The sequence below is a fragment of the Thermochaetoides thermophila genome, assembly GCF_000221225.1.
Source record: "Thermochaetoides thermophila DSM 1495 unplaced genomic scaffold scf7180000011816, whole genome shotgun sequence".
NCBI lineage: Eukaryota > Fungi > Ascomycota > Sordariomycetes > Sordariales > Chaetomiaceae > Thermochaetoides > Thermochaetoides thermophila.
This window is the reverse complement of record NW_006383032.1, coordinates 5,510,712-5,530,321: the sequence shown is the minus strand read 5'-3', so window position 1 is coordinate 5,530,321 and position 19,610 is coordinate 5,510,712. Positions and strand designations below refer to the sequence as shown.

The following is a 19,610-nucleotide window of genomic DNA, read 5'->3' as shown; positions in this document are numbered from 1 at the left end:
CCAAGATTTGAGAAGGGGGCTGTCGCTTACCCTGGGCGTTACCACGAGCATATTTGCAGACCAGGTGTGAGAGATCTCGAAGTTACTTATTGCCGAAGATAAGGCTCAAAGAGATCTCGGCATTTTGCGAGAACGAAGGCTCTTTTGTTCTCTGTCTACTCAATAATTGTTAACTCTCGACAAAGCTTTGTTCTCCTCATTTCCCCTTAGGCATTTGGTCCATCGTGCTCTTGTATCTGAATTACAAAAAAATAAAAATAAAAATAAAAGTAAAAGTAAAAAAATTAAACCATATTCCTGTGGGCAGAGAAAGCACCATATGAACTCCCGAAAGAAATAAAGCTTCTAGAAGCACTTTAGAATACTTATACAAAGTAGCTGCGAGTGCAGTTGATACGTAAGGAAAGTCAACTTTAGGTTGTGTGGACTATGCCCCCATAGAACTCTTGTGAGGTGGCAAAATCCTTAGCACGTCTATGCTTAACAATAACCCTCATCTTGCAAGTAGAATATTTTGCGTTTTTGCGAATGCACGTGGCTATCTTCGCACCAGTGGCCTCTGCAGTATCACCCTGTCGCGCGGGATGACTGATATCCAAGACAAACATGCGGTTGCTGCAAACCCAAAGATCTCCCCAGTCGTTACGTCCAAACCCCTACCAAGTGTGTCCGAGACAATGGGAATAGAGAGAAGAAACTCCAAATACAACCCCTGTCGCTTCTGACTTTTAGACGTCTCTCGATACAGAATGAATCCATCCCAGTTTTAGTGTCGAAAATCCGCCAATAGCCGCGTGACGTTGAGGGTGTAAGCAGATCAGACGAGCCCACTTCCGTGGTAGGACCATTTTAGAAGCAAAGAAACTGTGCCTCGGAGATGTTCAAGGATATTCGTGTTACACGGGGCATCTAGATCACCATCGTCGCGGACTTGCCGTGGGTAAATTGCGTCATCACGGCCCGGAGCTATCACTCTGACCTCACAATAAGCCGCTTGAAGAGGGGCTAGACTGTATTAGATGTGTTTATCAAGAAAATGCTTATATCCTGCTTTGAACGCCGGTCGCCAGATGTCTGCACTTTCCCAACCGAGACTCCCAACCCGAAGTCCCAGGTTATATCATACAAGATAATATGCGAGGCAGCCTGTCATTTGAACGGATATTACTGCCGACAATCTACTGTACATAACCATACTGCTGCCTTGATTGGCCGTGTCCATAGGGCGATGCTGCCTGCTGATGCTGGTGCTGTTGTGCAAACTTGGCGTAATCAGCTGGGTTGTATGGGACAAAGTGAGCCTGACGCGGAACCGATGCGTCAGAGTTCTTCTGGCTTGATTGGTGTTCTTCATCAGTCTCCCCATGAGGTGCTAGGGAATTCAAATACCCCTTCTTGTTTTCCGGTTCCGCCGACTCCTTGACCGAATATTTCGATTCTTGAGTCTCAGACTGATGCGGTCGTTGTGCGTCGGTCTGTGACGAGATGGAATTCGTGTTAGGTGATCTGGGATCAAGAGGCGATTCCCAGCTGTTTTTACAATTCTCCGATGGCCGTAGAGGGGGAGAAGTGTAGTAAAAGTCGCCCGGGCATTTCCACCGGCTGTTGGGGAGGTGGGCTATATTGCAAGGTTCCAAGCTCCTGCGGTCTCGATTGAAATCCGTAGTCTGGAGTGGGAGAACTTCGGTTGTTGTCCTGTGATCCGGCATTGCTTAGACGGTAATAACCTCCTGAGTACCTGGTTGAGGGAACTCGCGGAATTTGATAAGGAATAGGAGGTGAACCCAACGGCGGCGATCCTGCGGCTGATTGCGGATATTGAAAATGCGTCGGAGAGGCCAAGGGAGACCTACTCCGGTCAGCGGGATTGATCGTCCTGAGCTTTCCGTCCTCGATCATGGCTTGAAGGACGCCGGCATCCAGCAACTCTGCCTTCTTGATGATGCGCTTGACCATCTCCCCGCCAGCTTTCTTAAGTTGTGACTTGACAAAGCTCATGACAGTCACATTGCATCTGATCTCAATGTCCTCTCTCAGGTACAGACCGTCAGCAGGCGCGCCGAGCGCTCTCAACCCAATTTCAGGGACCTCAGGGGGTTCAACACCGGGCTGATTTCCACAGATGCGATAAGTGTTTCGGAGGTCGACATGCATCGGCGCATAAATGTGAGTTTGTAATCCCCACGGCATGTCGTGGAAACAACCGTTGAACTTGATAGTGGAGGACCCAATCTTCCCAAGACCGGGTACGAACTGAATGCGCTCTGTGATTTCGTACCATGTCGAATAGTACTCATCCGTCTCAGCATTACTAGGTGCCGGAATGGGCTTGTGGTCAATGACCAGAGGATTCAGAGTGATAACCTCGGAGTGCGAATGGAGGATATCGATAGCCAATTGGCGAGGGATGAAACCCGGAATGGGTGTGATAATGGTGAAGTTTTCTTTCTTCCGTAGCATTGCTGCGGATGACTATGCTTGCTGACTTTGAGTTTGATACGGTGTTTGCTTAAGGACTTCACTGGAGTCAAATGATGCGACCGTAGTTCGTGTGGACGGCACGACAAACAGAAGCCTAACAGCTGGCCGAGAAGCTCGAAGGAAAGAACTCGAGGACAAACTGGTCACAACCAAAGGATGTTAAAGAACTGGGGTGAGGTGGGAACCCAAGGTTCTTTATTTGGGAGCCACGTTTTGGTGGCGGCTGTAGAGACGTGTGGCACAGCCCGATTTTCTGTGCTTGCTGCGGCTCCCAGGAGGCAGAGATTCTCACATTGTCTGTTGCGAAACCCCTCCTGCCATGGCTGGTAGACATACAATATGACTCCAGTCTAAAGACAAGCTAAAGTTGTGTTACGCATGGAAATGACAGCCGCTCTGTCATCGGCAAGACTCATGCCAACATACCTCTTTCTGCTCATCTTCGGGCTGTGAACGTGCATCTGACGTGAGACTTCTAGAGATAAGAGATAAGTCAACGATAAAAAGTAGTTATCTCCATGATGCTGCAGGCGCTCATCATTATTTCAAATCAATATTAGCATGGGACACCCACTTGATGCTGTCTTGCATATGTCGGCGAGAATCTATTGACGACTGAACAGGGTATGATGTCTAGTGGTGAAAATACTGCCGCCCAGGGCATTTAGACAAAAAGAGAGGAGCATCAATACACGTTCTCCTCCGTATGAGAATACGGTAATGTATATCGAATGATACCGCAACCTGTGCACGGTACGGTAATGCCGAAAGTAACGCCTTCTATAAAGGGTTAGGGTTGTACTTATCAATGGCAGACTGTGATCACCCCGCAGTCTTGGCCGCTTGCAGCATCAAGAATCGAATTTCTTCCACTGCCCCCCGAACCCCGCTATCGCTCAACTAGGTGCTGACGGCATAACCCAACACCGTTCTGACCACCGAAATACTTTGGTGACTCCGGGCATCGCATTCAATTAGGAGAGTAATGGCATCGAGCACGGCGGCAGAAAGTGCCCCTGGCAGGCAAGCCAACCAGCCAGTGGTTGTTGTCTGCATCGGCATGGCAGGTTCGGCGCGCCGATAAGCCAGCGCGAAGCAACTATGTGCTGATATCGTGTCTTAGGTTCTGGCAAGACAACATTTATGCAGCGCATCAATGCCCATCTTCATGCGAAGAAGACACCTCCCTATGTCATCAATCTTGACCCCGCCGTGACGCATTCCCCCTTCCAGAGCAACATCGACATCCGTGATTCAGTCAATTACAAGAAGGTGATGGAGGAATATGGGCTTGGGCCTAACGGAGGCATCATGACATCTCTGAACCTCTTCGCGACCAAGGTTGACCAGGTCATCGGCCTCCTGGAGAAGCGGGCACAACCAGATCCTCAGAACCCTTCCCGCAAGCCGATCAGCACCATCCTCGTCGATACCCCGGGCCAGATCGAAGTATTCGTCTGGTCGGCTTCAGGCACTATTTTCCTCGATTCCCTCGCATCTTCTTTCCCTACCGTTATTGCTTATATCATCGACACTCCTCGCTCCAGCTCAACATCTACCTTTATGGGCAACATGCTCTATGCCTGCAGTATACTTTACAAAACGAAACTCCCAATGATTCTCGTGTGCAACAAGACCGATGCCAAGGATGCATCCTTCATCAAGGAATGGATGACCGACTATGAGGCGTTCCAAGCTGCGCTGAATGAAGACGAGAATCGGAACGCTTTTGGAGGGCAGGAAGGCGGCGGCTCTGGCACTGGATATATGGGTAGTCTGATCAACAGCATGAGTCTAGTGCTGGAGGAGTTCTACAGCCACCTCAGTGTCGTTGGTGTCAGCGCTCTCCATGGTACTGGCATTGACGAGTTCTTTGATGCGGTCAAGGAGAAGGCGGAAGAGTTCAAGAGGGACTACCAACCTGAGCTCGAGCGCGTTCGCGCAGAGAAGGAGGAAAATCGGCGCAAGCAGAGGGAGAAGGAACTAGAAAAGATGATGAGAGATATGTCGATGGGCGGCGGAGAGTCGTCAAGCGCTGTCGCTGATGTCAAGCAGGATGATGATGATGAGATTCGACCACTTTCGGATGAGTCGAGTGACGAGGATTTCGACGAGGACACTCGGGAGGGGCTTCAAGCCAGATACGAGGCGGCACTGATGGAAGGGAAGTCTGTGGATGAAGATGCAAGCTTTGTCAAGTATCTACACTCGCAGCGCGGATAGGTACATTCCGCGTGTAGCTCATGACAAAGAGTGACGGTCAGTGGGTTTAGACAGGGTCGGGAGGTTGCATAAAACGGCGTTCTGGGATCCATGATACCATGACCATCTTCGGTAGACAAAATTCAGATTGACTATTTGGCAACGAAAATCATCAATTGAATATATCCCTGTATCCCAAACGCCATTCGGATCCCATGCTAGATGAAACGGTTATCCACGATGAGAGACTGGGCTTCACTTCCTCGCAACGCCATTGCCAACCCCTCGCTATCACCGTTGAAATGCGTCTACCGCGCCTCGAACTGAACCATCCTAACGTAGAAAATGCCTGTCAGCATGCAATCATCTCGCGATGAAAAGATCATCTCAGGTTGAACCAACCTCTTGGTGCGCTCCTTGTACAGCACACGCGCGCCACACTTCTGGCAGCGGATAGGAGCGCCCTTCTCCAGGGGGACGCGCACCGCGCAGTCGCCGCAGGTGTAGTACATGACGCCGCCGCTGCTCTCACCGTAGTCGCGGCCATAACCTCCAGAGCCAGACTCCTTCCCGAAGCCCTGAGAAGTGGTCGGGACCTGATAATCCTCGTTGCGAGACATGATTGTAGGTTGATTTGATTTTGGGGTTTCGATAATGCGAAGAGCGCTTGCTGAACTGTTTAAATAGCTGATTATGGCGAATGGTAGCAGAATCAAGTGAGTTGATGGATGCGAGCTGCTAGGCAGTTTCGACAGCGTCGCAGGACTCGAATCGAAGATGAATAGAATGAGTGTACGGAGGGGCGAAGGTGGCAGAAAAATATGGGCGGTGAGCAACGCTGATATCGATAAGCTTTTATGGGTCCAAGCGTGCATGTGGGCCCACTGCGGGGTAAATGTCACGTGGTAACGCGCGTTGGTCCGAACCCCAAACTATGGCTGCTCGTTCGTTTAAACAAACAGGCGGGACATCGGACGAAACCTCGGTCCATCTCTTCCGACAAGGGTCCATCGTCGTAAGGCTCACTTATAAGCCCAAAAGAACAACCCAGAAGCTGCTGTGATGTCTCTTAGCACCATTATCTTCTGTAGATTCATCAATATTGGTAACTTAATTCTCCTCTCGTTACCATTCAGTTACAAGACAGTTAGTTGCAGCATCATCAACCATGGCATCAGAGCACGAGACACCAACTCCCTCATCTTCGTTCGACCCTAGCCTTCCCAAGAGGCAAAGCTGCTCGGATTGCCCATTTTGTTCCATTTCATCCATCTACGCCCCATACGACCCTCAGAACCCCCCAGATGCAAGGTCTCGTATCATCGATCCTAACTTGCCCTCTCCTGGACCGTCTACTTTCATTGTGCTTTCCACGCCACAGGTCATGGCCTTCCTCGATATCATGCCGCTTTCAGTTGGACACATCCTTGTATGCCCGCGCAATCACCGGCCCAAGCTCACGGATGCATCTCAAGTTGAGGCCGCCGAGCTAGGCCGCTACCTGCGTGTATTATCCGCAGCCGTTGTACGGGCCACGGGCATCAAGGACTGGAATGTGGTTCAGAACAATGGTGCTGCGGCTGCACAGGTTGTGCCACATCTCCATTTTCATATCATCCCACGACCGGAATTAAGGGATAAGAGGAGTGAACGATTTACAGCCACCATGTTTGGAAGGGGTCAGAGAGATGACTTGGATGAGGGTGAGGCTGTTGTGTTAGCAGAAAAGATCAGACAAGAAGTTGCCAAGGTTGTGAAGGAGGATCAAAAACAGCAAAACAGCTCAAAGCTTTAAATCCAACATGCATGTACTTTGTGTGTAGCCTCATGTTGTGTGTTAGCTGCCTCTGAAATGCTCAGAAGTTTAAAGTAGTGTGCCTACTCAGACGGAACTTGCTGAAAAAAAGCTAACTCCTTTATCCAAGTCCATCATCCTTCATTCATCATCGCCGAAGAAGACCTTGATAGGTAACCACGAGTCACCACAGACCTTGAACCGGTCAGGAATAGCATCAATCTTGGCCATCTCCTCATCAGTCAACCTCCAACCGTCAAGATCGAAGTTAGCATGAATACGATCAACGTTGACACTCTTAGGGAGCACGCTCCAGCCCTTCTGCAGACCCCACATCAACAGTACTTGGGCTACTGTGCGTTTCTTTGCCTCCGCGATGGACTTTAGTGTCTCGTTGCTGTACAAAGGCGAGTTGCTGCTGCCGAGAGGCGAGTAACCCGAGCAATGGATGCCCTTTGAATTGCAGTAGGCAACAAGCTTGGGTGACGGGTTCGCCGGGTGCAGCTCGATCTGGTTAACCGCGGGAACGATCTGCAACGTCATTAGATTGACTCAGTCATCTTTCCTTTGTTAGAGAACGGTATTGAACCGACCTTGCAGCTGGGATCGTTGAGTAACCTCTCAAGATTCTTGATCCCAAAGTTGCTGACACCCAAACTCCTAACCTTGCCCGTCCCCGCAAGCTTCTGCATCTCGCGCCAGGTATCCACAAAGTCCCAGTCGTCATAATGCTTCTTCATGTCATCTGGTGTCGTGCTCGACGGCCAATGCATCAAGTACAGATCAACATAGTCGACACCGAGGTTCCGGAGTGAGTCCTCTAGCGCCTCGGCCACGCGCTTGTGGTCTGTATTGTTCAGCTTCGTGGTCAGGAAGATCTCTTCGCGTGGCACGCCTGATGCCCGGATGCCCTGGCCGACTTCTTTCTCGTTGCCGTAGGCGAACGCTGTGTCGATGTGCCGGTAGCCAGCGCGGAGCGCCTCCTCAACGGCCTTCTCGACACCGCCGGGCTGAGACTGCCATGTGCCGAGGCCAATGGCAGGGATTGAGTACCCCGTGTTAAGTTTGTACGATTTGCTGGGAGTTGTGTGAGTTCGCGCGGAGTATGGGCAAATATCTTGGAGCAATCTTCCTTACGTGGTATTCTTGATGTTCACCATGGTTCTCAAGTGGTTATCTCAGGGTACGTTGGAGTTGGTCCAGGGGAAAGGCGTAGGAGGAGCAAGACTTAGCTTTACGTTGGACTTTTGTGTGTCAGAAAGCGGATACCTGCACAGCTTCCACATTCAAGGCTTTATTTCTCATTCGGGTTGATGTTACAGCGGCTAGTGACGTTATCATTCACCCCGCATGACATTCCACCTGTGACAAACCCCATGATGGATCCCGCATAATCACGCGGGAACAATCAGAATTAGAAGTCCAGTCCAAACGAGATGCACATCAGTGACGGCCACATCAGTCAGTACATTGCAATGATTCCAAGTGGAGATGATCTTGGGTCACTTAAACGGCATCCAGGTCCGATCTTGCGTACCTAGGAGCCACTCCGTCAGTTTTGAGATGGAGACATGAGGGGTGGCTTGGCAAACATCAAGCAAATATCTCCTACTGAACCAAGCATCACAAATTTTACTCTCGGTATGACAGCATAGGAGGAAACATCTCATCCAGCCCCGAAAGGAGAAACTTGTCTATTTCTAGTGGCAGTGTTCCATGTCAATCGCCCCTCCAATTCACAAACAAGCAAACCATTCCTTCCCATTGAATTGGTTCCTATTTCTTTGCATTAGACGATGGCAATACTCCTCTGGCGTTGAGGGTCCTTAGAAACGAAGCAATAAAGAAAGAATATGTCCAGCCTTGACCAGATTAGCATCCACGGTTAAGAGGAACAGATTAGAGACCACAGTGAAACTGGAAGGCTGGATATGTTGGCTCAAAGAAGCGAAAATGCTCCGCAGAAACGGCATCCTCCCCAGCGCCAGATTCCCCATCATTACGTTCCTCATGAGACTCATTACATGACTCTTAGCCATCAGTACCGCTACTCCGGAAGTTAGCGCAGAGAGCCGCATAGTGATGCGTCAGATCCAGTACGCTCTGGGGCAGGTTTGTCGCTTGGATAATGCTCCTAATCTTGACGGCCCCCTCATCCTCGATGAGCTTACGCACTGTGTGCAACAGCTCTGGCGAAAACTCCGAGTACCAGCGGTACTGCCATGTGACAAGACGGATGGTAGCTGCGACAGTATCGCGAGTGCTAGCCTTTGTCTTCTCGAAGACTTTCAAAATGCCAGCTAGAGCCTTCGGGCTGAACCTCTGGGCCAGGCAAGCGCGGTAGGCCTCGACGGCCTCATCTGTGTGCTGTAGTCGCTCGGCAAGGCTGCCGAGGATTTCCCATTCCTCGGCAGACTTCTTGTACTGCATGCTCTGGGCGCGGTATTGTGCCATTTGCGTGCGCCAGATGGTATAGACGCGCAGGTCCTCATACAGAACCATGAAGAGGCTATCAAGCCAGCGCTCGCAAAGACGTTTGTTGTTCAAGCGGGAGAAATGATCGTCCGTCGTGCTCTGATAGTACCACACATGTTAGACCTCGAGGATGCCAAGCGTGATCAACTGAAAAACATACCTTCTCTTCGTCCTTCCTGACTTCATCAGGATCCATGGCACTGGATGGTCTCTCGAGATCCTCCGGCTTGTAACCAGGGGTTAGGTTGTGTGCAATCGTGTCGCTATCGCTACCATTCGCGGCATCATCCTCTTGTTCCTGCTCACCGTCGCCGTTTGTTGTGGGATCGGGGGTCCCGCGCAGGGCGTCAGTGCTAGCATTGCGATTCTTTGGGTAATTTTGTTGATCCTGTTTCTCACGGTATTCATCTTCCATAACAAAGACATTGCTCCGAATCTTCAACAGCTGATCCCATCCAATTTTGGCCGTCATCTCGGTTAGAATGTTGTAGGCATGCTTGAAAGTTCCACGATAAGCGGCACCGCGCAAATTCAACAAACTGGGATCGACTTGCTCCGAATATCTCCCCTCAGGCTCGCTATCAATCTCGTCTAGTCTGGTCTCAGGAAGAGTTGGAAGGTTGATATCGCGCGGCTCAGGCATGACCGGAGCGTCCTTGTCCTGATAGGTAAACATCGGACATGAGTTGAGTGTCGTCAGAGCATTTTCCCAGTCCTCCAATGCAACATACACCTCGGCTAATCTTGCCCAGGTACGGAACTCGCTGGGTGCTGCGATGGTGCTGCGTTCAGCGCAGCCCAAAGCCAGACGCAGCCTATGCTCCCTTTGTTCCCGATCCGGTGCGGTCTCAGCTTTCTTGAGTAAAAACTCGGCCTGGGTATCCAGCATCACCCAGTCCATCGGTGTCTCGCGCAAGGCTTCGTGCAGGACTCGGATGCCCTGTACCTCTTCGTTGCCCATAAATAGAACCTTGGCCAAAAGTGAAGCAACCTGGACATCCTGTGTCCTCAGCTTCTCAAAAAGATTAATGCCGGAGGCGTACCGGCCTGTTGTGTAGAAGTACCTCAACAGTCCATTCGTGAGGTGGTTCGAAACAACAGTGGGAACTTGGACGAGTGAATCACATCCCAGCTGCCAGCCTATAAGGTTTGTCAGCGCAATGTCTCCAGCCACACACTTAAGGATTGCCAATGCTAACCCCTAAAAAAGAGCTGTTCAGCCGCGCTGAGGAACTTGTGCTCAGTCTCCGTGTTGGTGATGGGGTTGAATCGCCGGACGCCAACAATTCTCCTAATCATCTCGCCCGTTCCGTCATCAGCGTAAGAATACGCCCTCAACACGCTGCACACATATGTTTCGAGCCAGAGCTCATCTGTAGCCTTGCGCTTCTCGCCACGCTCGTCGACACAGTAGCATTCCACAGAGCCGGGAAAGGGGGCATGGACGCGCATATCGACTCGGGAGAAGGCATTGTAGCAACTAAGGAAGGGTCAGCGTCCAGATTGTTACAATAGGTGTCAAGCATGCGCAAATACCAGTATGTGCCTTCCAAGGTCTTGGTCGTTGCGGACGGCCCAACCTCCCTGTAGGCTAAGGTGTTGATGTAGGCCGCTAAACTGGCCGACGACGATGCATCCACACCTGTGACATGGTGATAGACACCTATCTGTATGGCCCCTCGTTAGAACGTTGGTGTTCAGACTCAACGCTGACCATGTGCAGTTGACTCACTTGCTTGCCAGCATTCCTAATGGGCTGCTTCACGAGATGGACGAGGTCGGGAGGGCCAAGCTCGCGCAACGAAGCTAGAGACTCCGTACGGGCATCAATTGCTTCGTGCAAGGCCTCCTCAGTCAGCCTGCACACGCACTGATTAGTACCGTGAAAATTTAGGAGTATTGAGTGGGGGAACGAACTCAGGGACAGCTGGCGCAACCATGGTGACCAGAGCAAGGTGGCGCGGACGTGATTACGTCGCCGAAGCACCTAGCAGAAGGACAGGAAAGGGGGCAGATTTAGTCTGATAAGCTGCAGGTGATACTTGAACCGGGCCCGCGGCAGGGTAGTTTAAGACGAATTGGACAGGCCCTCTTGAGATGGTTGGAAGATGTTGCCGCGGCCTTTTCGTGACGCCAGTCCTAGCTGTTGACCCGTACTGTTTGCTGAGTGCCAGGAAGCCGGCAAAGGTGGCTGCTGCTGCTTGTTCGCTGGTTTGGGCGTGGGATGGGAAGCTCGGCCGAAGCTCCCTGGCATCCAATCGGGCTGCAGGGGGGCATTCCCCACATTAAGTGGGCTGGTGCGGGTGTTGCAGATTGCCAGGGGCACGGACCACCCCAAACGCCCTGGCTGGATGAGTACGGTAACTTACACATAAGACCCATTTACGTAATTTACACGTGCGTGCCTGTCGCGTCACCCGTGTCGCCCACCAACGCTCCATCGCAAGCCGCCTGTGCTGTGTGCACCTGCGCTGGAACGCAGTATCGACTTCAGTGCTGATCCAACTTTTCCTTTTTGCCAACCTAGCACCCGACTGTTCACATCTAAATTGCTTTCTTGAGTCTCGAGGAGTATATGATTCCTCCAACCACTGCGACAAGATGGTGCGACAGCAATTTGACCCCTTTTTTGTCGTTTCAACGTCGCTAACTTGAAGCGTTTGCAGGCCGCTTTCTCGGCCATCAATGTCGAGCCCGAGGACAACGTCGACGAGGAGTATGACACCACCAAAGAAGTCCAGGTCCGTTGGCCCAATCTTTTGATGCACCTTGATTGAACGGCAACTAAACGTTTGTGTAGGTCGAAGAGGCCCTAAAACTCTTCCAAACCGCCCTCAAACTCCATGCCCAAGGGCCACAGTTCTTCGACCAAGCTTCCAGAGCCTACGCCGCTCTTTTCCAGTCTGAAATCTTCAAGTACCCTGAAAGCAAGACCGATTATGAGCGTGCTGAGGCTGGGCAAGATGTAGCTGCCGCAGCGTTTATTCCTGGCGTTGAAATCCTCGGTGCCGACATCGATGGTGCCAGCACTCTTCCACAGACGTTCTACCTGTCATACAAGAACCATGGACAGTTCATTCTCGACCGCATAAAACATAGAACTCGGACAGAGAATATTGGGAAGGAAGAGTTGCTAAACGATGCCGATGTGCGGAAAGATGCTTACCAAGCGCTCTACAACTTTTGTGTTGCCCTCGACCGCGATCCCTCGGATGCTGACCTGTGGAGAAAAGCTGCCCGACTGGCAGCATTCCTCAGAAGCCCAAGGATTACTCGGTATAGCTTGGAGGCTGCCATTGAGATGGACGATGACCCGGCTGTAGACGAAGTTAACCCTCCGTCACTGGCTGAGGGCTTCGCCGGCGAGCAGCTCAAGCAGCAATTGCAGGTTTTGGACGATAAGATCGCCCTAACACATCCCATCATGAAACCCTTCCTGGAAAAAGACATTCCCCCTTACTTGGCTGAATACTTAGATCCGATGCCTTTCCTGCCGGATCCCTCGAAGCAGTTGGCAGTCCCCGGGCAACAGTCACCAAGTGTCGAGAATGCTCGTCTTACCATCGGACTTTCAAACATCTCATGGACTGAACTGGGCACGGCTCTGGTGAATCTGGCAAAAGAAGAGGGTCTCTCAAGCAAGGGCATCTCCATCCAGCTTCCTGCAACCAGCAGCGATGAGGACGTGCAGATGGAAGTGGACGCACAATTACAACTACCTAAATCCCAACCACCTCCAGCACAACTGGACGTTGGCCAGGTCGATGGCGATAATACGGAGCATCCTGCAGAAGTTGGTGTCAAAGTGGAAGAGCCCGAACCTGCCGAGCTCGAGCCTGCATCAGCAAACGATGAGTCCTCGAAAGATCAAGGAAGCTCACGAAAACGGTCACAATCTGCAGCTGGGATTCCAGATACCCAAGAAGATGAGGCTGCTGATCTGAAGAGAAGCAAAAGGACGAGGCGTCGAGATACGACCGCTGATGAGGCCATGGACTCTGCCACGTTCTTTGCGACACAGCTCCAGCCCCTGCAAGCTGCCGACCAAAACCTCTTTCAAGCTACTAAGAACCTCCTCGAGAATCTCGGTGTGACAGATCGGGTGACGTTGGATCGAATCGCGGAAGTCTTGGATTCTTGCGCATCGGATGACCGCACATCTAAGTTTCAGAATCCAGCCACAGTTGATCTCCGCAATGCCCTTATGAACTTCGATGAGGATGTAGCGGCCATCCTCCTCAACCAGAGAGAACTTCCACAGCTCAATTTATCAACATTCCTTGAGCATGCAAAATCTGGATCGCAGCGAGCCCTTGAGGCCCCGGCATTTGATGATGCTCGGGGTTTAAGGGGATTTGTGGAACGCCTAGGCGATGCATGGAACACCATTCATGATGTTGCCTATGGCTATGTAAAGGCTTTAGCTGACTTCTATACTGACTTTAAGTGGTCAGAGCCGCTGAGGGCAACCGTGATACAATTGATCAACTCTCTGGACAGCAGCATCTATGATGGCATTGTCCATGATTTGGAGGCGTGCCAAAGTATTACCAAGGACTCCTCGTTCTCCAAACTGGCAAGTCTTGCTCAGATGCTGCTTGAGCTACATCTTGATGTGCTTGATCGTGTCAATGAATCCAACGGCTCTGCAGAGGAGATTACGAAAGTGGAAGCTAAGGGCCGCCTGCGCCGTTGGATGGAGTTGGTAACAAAGGTTCTCAGAATGCGAGATCTGGAGCAAGCGGGCACCTTGCCCCTTCGGTACCTCTGGGCAGCAGTGACCTCGACGACTTTGGCGAAGGAAGCACCGCGAGAGCATATCCTCAACTGCTGGTATAGCTTACGCGACTACCTTACTGGCTCCGTGAGTGCTGAGATTAGTTTGCCAAATAATTCGGTGATGCCTGAGATTTCGCTGAGTGCCGCTGATCGTGAGATATCCAAGCTGACAACCATGGACTTCTTCCTGGGCATCTTCCAAGAAGAGATGAGCGATCCAGTGTCCGTGATTGAAAACCTGGAGCCGGTCCTCAGCCCAGAGAGCGTTCAAATTTGTGTTCCGGTCTCGGAAACAGATAGTCTGGAGAACAGCAACGACACTTCAAAGTCAAAGGTCAAGAAGCTTCCGATTACAGAGTGTGCCAGTCAGGAGCTGCTAGACCTGTGGAAGTTCCTCAATAGCAGCAGCACCGAACTGCGGTTGTTGCTCTGGTCAAGACTTGCTGAGGCATATGGAAGGATCAAGTACACCACAAAGCAGTTTTCTTGCTTCCTTCGGAGTATTGAAGTCATTGTCGCAGACTTCGAAGGAGAGGAATATGCCAGCACTCCTCCCGAAGCGAGGAAGACGCTCTTCATGGGCATGCTCAAGGCTCTGGATGATCTCATCATCCAATCGCTGCACCTTGCCCTTAACGACAACAGTTCGTTTGATATCATCGATGAAGATCACCTTCGATCCAGCATGTCTGCGATCGCCAAGGTCAGCTGCATGTTGCACGTCGCCGCCATGTATGAGGACGAAGGCCGGATTGGCATACTTCCCTCTCCTGCCAATGGCTCACCACAGAAATCGTTCCTCAACAAGCTTCAGGAGATGCAGGTGCGGACTTGGTCACTTCAATACACGATGCTGAAGGTTGGCATCAACCAGCACCCCGATATCTTTCCCAAGCCGGAGAATGATCTTGCCGAATTTTTGGCTGCTGTGCACCAGGTCCTCGGCCTGCGCAAATGCTGCAAGTCCTCCAACAGGATCTTCCTCAAGATGATGCGTGTTGAACTGCTGAAGCAGAAGAACATTGAGAACTGGGAAGATTACCTTGGCCAGGTCCTCTATGATCTACACGGTCTCAAGCTTGGTGTGGGTGTCTGGGATGTCCAAGACCACGGTTGCGAGCCGGAGAACCTCGAGAAACGCCAGGCTCTGCAGCTCGTTGAGAAGGTTGCTATGCTGGCTAATAGGATGTCCATGAAAGATCTTCTCAAGTCGGATCTCAAGACAACCATTGAGCGGATGCAGCAGGCGATCGGTTCGGCCAAGTCAAGCCCGCAGATGTCTCACAATCTGCGCAACTACACTGAATACCTAAAGTCGCCCATCCATCCATTGCACATGTACCAGGCATTGACTGGCGGTGTCCATCTCGATGCGGTTTCCATCAATACTCCTGAGAGTGCCCCAGCCAAACAAGGATGGTTCTTCTTGCTTGGCATGATTGCTCTTACCAAGTTTAAGGGTGTCGACCTGAACCGGCGACAGACACCTGGCGCGACTGATGATCTTCGCATAGCGGCCACATTTTTGCGGTTGCAGCTTCAGTACACTCCCGACCGTTGGGACGCCTGGTTCCGGCTGGCAGAATGCTTCGACTATGAGCTGGAAGAGGCCGTTCTCTGGACGGCAGACAAGATGAACAAGGAGCGGGCTGAATTGGTTAAGTTCCAGCGCCATGCAATCCATAGCTACATCATGGCCCTGTCGCACTCGTATGCGTGGGCATCGAACCCAGCTGCGCTCACATCCTTGGAAGATGACGAAGAGGCGCTGTACGATATGTACCATGAATTCGGCATGAGACTGTACTCGTCCAGCCGGGAGCCATTCGCAATGGAGCCGTTTGAACATGGCGACCATAAGCGGTTCTTCATCGAACCTGAGGGTGCAGGCACCTATAAGAAGATCGTACACAACCAGATGACGGACTACCAGGTCTGGAAGTTTGCAGCTCATCTCTTCCGCAAGGCCATGGTCGGCAAGCCAAAGGACTGGAAGAACCCGTACATGGTTGCCAAATGCCTGTGGAAGATGTACCAGAAGCCTACCGAGGAATTAGACGAGAAGAACCGCCGACACCGCCCTACAGTACAGATGGTGCTTGATGCGCTCGAGAAGACCATCGAAGTAGTGTCGGCACTGCCAAAGCCTCGTCACGGTCAGGAGCCGATCTTGGAGCCGCACTACAAGATTGTGTCTGTCATCTGGAAGCTGGTCAAGCGTGGCGACCTTTCTCCTCAGGAGGCAACGAAAGTCCTGCAGCGGCAGCCATACTCTCCCGATCATGGTAAGGAGGTCAGTGTCGAAACCGCTGAGGACTTCAAAGCCTATATCATCCGTTGTCTCCGCTACCTTCGAGACAAGGATAAGTCTAATTGGCAACATCGTCTCATCATCCGCCATGCTCGCGTCCTATTCGATGAGAACACAGACATGAACAGGCCCGACGCCGTTGAAGCTGCTAAGGCTGCTTTTGGGGTTTTACGTGAGAACATGTTCACCAAGACCATGGTGATGAATGTCTGGAAGTGCGATGCCGAACGACCCGGCCGCCACCACGTCTACACGGAACGCTATATCCGATATGTGGTCAAGCTCCTGGACGTGATGAACGACCGCACGAACATGGGGGCATTGCTGCGTCGCATTCGCAAGAAAGGCGCAGACTTCTACCACTTCAATGAACTTTGGCAGTACTGTGTCCATACCTACGTCAAGCTGCTACGTGATACATTCAATATCCCCGTCAGCGAAGAGGATGTGTTTAAGACGCTCACTCCGGAAGAATTTGATGTTGTGGGCGAGAAGATCGCTGACTGGGCGGCGACTCCTGATGCTGAGAACCATGACGCGCTTGGTGCCATGAAGGAAGCAGTCGAACTTAAGAAACTCAACGCCAACCTCATGAAGGCTGGTCTAATTGATGACCTCATTGCAGATTGCTACACAGCAGTCTACTCATACGTCCGGCCTGAACTCCCTCGCCCTGAACGCACCCCCCTTCCCGACACTACTCCATCTTCCCCGAAGTCCGAGAACGTTCCCCCTCCTCCTGCAGACGCAGTCGACCTCAAGTCTCGACTACTCCACACCCTCGTCACCCGCGACAAGGAGCCATCTACCTCATCCATCCTCGGCTCCCTCCGTGCGGGTTCCAGCGAACTTCAGGACCGCTCCGAAAAGCACTCAGTCGCCGGCGATGTCCCCCAGCGTGCTCACCGCGTTGGTGTCGGCATCCGCAGGCCTAACATCATCCGCAAAGCAGAACAGGCAGTGCAGGCGGCGCTCCGTGCTGCTGAAGGGGCAGCCGCGCGAGCGGGCACAAACGGCAGTTCTACTGGACCGAGCGGAACGAAGTCCCGTGTTGGGTCGATCTCGAGCTTGCGAGCTGGACGGACAGCTACACGTGGAGAAGATGAAGAAGACAGTGAGGGTGATGAAGATGGCGATGTGGAAATGAAGGAAGCAGAAGGTGAAGGCCCCATCGCTGGGAGGAGGTCCAGGAGACAGTCGAATGCTACAAACAAGTCGACTGGTGCTGTTGCGGATGAGGATGAGGCCAGTGACGTGTCGAGTCCGCCGGGCAGCCTTCACGATTCTGCAGATGATGAGAGCGAGCTGAGCGATGTGCCTGCGGATTATGAGGACGATGCACCGCCAGCACTGCTGTTTCCTAACCTGCGCAGGAGTGTTGATGCCGGGACGCCGGGCAGTGGTGAGGAGGATGAGACTGAGACTGAGCACGACACGGGAAATAGGTCCGGCGAGGAAGAAGAGCAGGAAGAAGAGGCTGAGGATGGAAGTGAAGAGGGGGATGAGGACGCTGCAGTTGAAGACCATGAGGAAAATGAGGAAACCGATAAGGGGGTAGACGTCGAGGAGCATGCGGATGACGAAGAGGGCGAAGAAGACATTGAAGAGACTGAGGAACAAGGTAATGACGGAGACAGCAAGGTTCAGGATGATGCCATGGAGGTCGAAGGTGAGGAAGCTGAGGACAGCGAAGCTACTGAGGAAGGAGACGAGTGATGAATGTCTGTCTCGTTTGGGATTTAGGAATTGGGTCTACTTTGGCAAACAACAAAAGAACGGAGGGATCAATCATTGTCTCTAGGGAATGCAAGGCGACTTTGGCGTCTTAGAGGTTAAGTATCAAGTTCCTTTTACCATAGCCTTCGCGATGTATCTATGTCGAATAGTCATACACAATCAGTTTAGTGATTTAAGGGAGCCATTCAGTGGTTCACAACGACGGAGACTTCACGAAGTGTGATTTCAAAACTGAAATGATAGGTTAACTTCTGCAATTGTTGCTGCCTTGTCATTGTTGTACCTGTCCAAAGCTTGTCTTAGTCTTGGCATTGTGCCCCGCATTTGAGGCAGCTGCCCCACCTTTTTCGACAACGACCCCACGTCTTGGCACCAAACTTCCCTGTCAGCGAGCGCATCAACTTGGGTGGTTGACGGTTGACTCTTAAATCATTGATGAGTTCCGTCTCGGCCTGTTGTCTGCCTACCGAGACGTTGCCGTATAGGCCGGACATCGACGCGCTCCGTTTGCTTCTTGTAAAGATTTGAGACTCCCACAAACCCCCCGGAGGAAGTAATCTTTTCAACACTCAACAGTCTCCCAAGCAACCGACTCCCTTGCGCCTGTGTATAACAACCGTCACCGAACGTCTTGTCCAGCTCCATCATCTTCACCCAACAAAACCATATAGTAACGTCACAGTCAGAACAAAATGGCGTCCCACAAGCGCATCGCAAAAGTCCGTACATCCCCATGCTCTCGCCTGCTCCCCAGCCCATTCTGACCTTCTCCCAGGAACTTTCCGAATGCACCACGAACCCTCCAACGGGCATGACCATCGAGCTGCCGAACGAGGCAGACCTGCACCGATGGCACGTCACTCTCGAAGGCCCCGAAAACACAGTCTACGCCGGCGGCAAGTTCGGTATCGTGGTCACCCTGCCCCCCGAATACCCCTTTAAGGCGCCCAACATCACCTTTGCGACACGCATCTACCACCCGAACGTGACCAACGACAGCCTGGGGCACATCTGCCTGGGCCTGCTAAAGTCAGAAAACTGGAAACCGTCGACACGGTTGGCTAGCGTGTTGGAGGCTGTGAGGGGATTGCTAGTCGAGCCGCAGCCGGAGGATCCCCTGGAGGCTAGGATTGCAGATGAGTACAGGAGGGATCGAAAGGAGTTTGAGAAGAATGCTAGGACATATGTCCAGAGATATGCGAAGGGACCGGTAAAATGGGAGGATAGCGTCACTTCAACGACTACGGCTAGCTCGGGAAGCTCTTAAGAGGTGGAGAAATAAGAATAAGGGGTTTGGTGAACGAAGTTCAAGCACTAATGTGAGAGGTATTCTTAACTTGTGTGGAGCAAGGAGACTACACGCGTAACTACAATTTGAATGAGTTCAACTTGTTGTGACACATAGAGGAGTCAGGAATGGGTTTTTTAATGGTTAAACTTAAGGGTTATCTCATGAACCACAATCTCACACAGTTAATGAATGAGCCTCTTGTCAAGCACACAAAACAACAAACTGATCGATGACAAATATGCACGAATTTGGCTTTTGTCAAAAAAAAATCTCGAGGGGGTATATATGTGTTTGTGTGATCGCTCATCTAGCATGATTTATCCTTTCTAACTACACCACGATGCGACGCCGGATTTTTCTTTTCTGTGCTGTTACACTTTATCCTGTTAAGATGTTAGTTTAGTTTGCTTGTATTTTCCCCCTCTCCCATTTGTGACCCTGTATCCCAGATGCCACTAGCGCCAGGCCTGCCCGTAATGTCAATCAATACCATGCTGTCCGCATATTAAACCCTCCAGAAATGCTCTGTCCATGGGCAT

The 19,610-nt window shown here is 51.6% G+C and overlaps 7 protein-coding genes across 7 annotated transcripts; 3 read left to right on the top strand and 4 right to left on the bottom strand.

Moving 5' to 3' along the window:
- Window positions 1-1,178: 1,178 nt before the first annotated feature.
- Window positions 1,179-2,460, bottom strand: CTHT_0035940 (uncharacterized protein; the record flags this gene model as incomplete). Its single annotated transcript, XM_006693960.1, has 2 exons — window positions 1,179-1,618; window positions 1,854-2,460. The coding sequence occupies 2 exons, from the start codon at window positions 2,458-2,460 to the stop codon at window positions 1,179-1,181; spliced, it is 1,047 nt and encodes a 348-aa protein (XP_006694023.1).
- A 1,081-nt stretch (window positions 2,461-3,541) lies between these two features.
- Window positions 3,542-4,704, top strand: CTHT_0035930 (putative ATP binding protein; the record flags this gene model as incomplete). The annotated part of the gene is made up of 2 exons (XM_006693959.1): window positions 3,542-3,548; window positions 3,605-4,704. 2 exons carry the CDS (start codon window positions 3,542-3,544, stop codon window positions 4,702-4,704), a joined length of 1,107 nt encoding a protein of 368 aa, XP_006694022.1.
- A 287-nt stretch (window positions 4,705-4,991) lies between these two features.
- CTHT_0035920 (uncharacterized protein) lies at window positions 4,992-5,303 on the bottom strand (the record flags this gene model as incomplete). Its single annotated transcript, XM_006693958.1, has 2 exons — window positions 4,992-5,016; window positions 5,086-5,303. The coding sequence occupies 2 exons, from the start codon at window positions 5,301-5,303 to the stop codon at window positions 4,992-4,994; spliced, it is 243 nt and encodes an 80-aa protein (XP_006694021.1).
- A 548-nt stretch (window positions 5,304-5,851) lies between these two features.
- Window positions 5,852-6,478, top strand: CTHT_0035910 (uncharacterized protein; the record flags this gene model as incomplete). The annotated part of the gene is made up of 1 exon (XM_006693957.1): window positions 5,852-6,478. One exon carries the CDS (start codon window positions 5,852-5,854, stop codon window positions 6,476-6,478), a length of 627 nt encoding a protein of 208 aa, XP_006694020.1.
- Window positions 6,479-6,619: 141 nt separating this feature from the next.
- On the bottom strand, window positions 6,620-7,638 carry CTHT_0035900 (reductase-like protein; the record flags this gene model as incomplete). Its single annotated transcript, XM_006693956.1, has 3 exons — window positions 6,620-7,009; window positions 7,072-7,555; window positions 7,616-7,638. The coding sequence occupies 3 exons, from the start codon at window positions 7,636-7,638 to the stop codon at window positions 6,620-6,622; spliced, it is 897 nt and encodes a 298-aa protein (XP_006694019.1).
- Window positions 7,639-8,509: 871 nt separating this feature from the next.
- On the bottom strand, window positions 8,510-10,893 carry CTHT_0035890 (uncharacterized protein; the record flags this gene model as incomplete). The annotated part of the gene is made up of 6 exons (XM_006693955.1): window positions 8,510-9,052; window positions 9,114-10,093; window positions 10,153-10,433; window positions 10,490-10,620; window positions 10,686-10,812; window positions 10,871-10,893. 6 exons carry the CDS (start codon window positions 10,891-10,893, stop codon window positions 8,510-8,512), a joined length of 2,085 nt encoding a protein of 694 aa, XP_006694018.1.
- A 661-nt stretch (window positions 10,894-11,554) lies between these two features.
- Window positions 11,555-19,047, top strand: CTHT_0035880 (putative ubiquitin protein; the record flags this gene model as incomplete). Its single annotated transcript, XM_006693954.1, has 4 exons — window positions 11,555-11,557; window positions 11,620-11,694; window positions 11,754-17,755; window positions 18,420-19,047. The coding sequence occupies 4 exons, from the start codon at window positions 11,555-11,557 to the stop codon at window positions 19,045-19,047; spliced, it is 6,708 nt and encodes a 2,235-aa protein (XP_006694017.1).
- Between the last annotated feature and the right edge of the window lie 563 nt (window positions 19,048-19,610).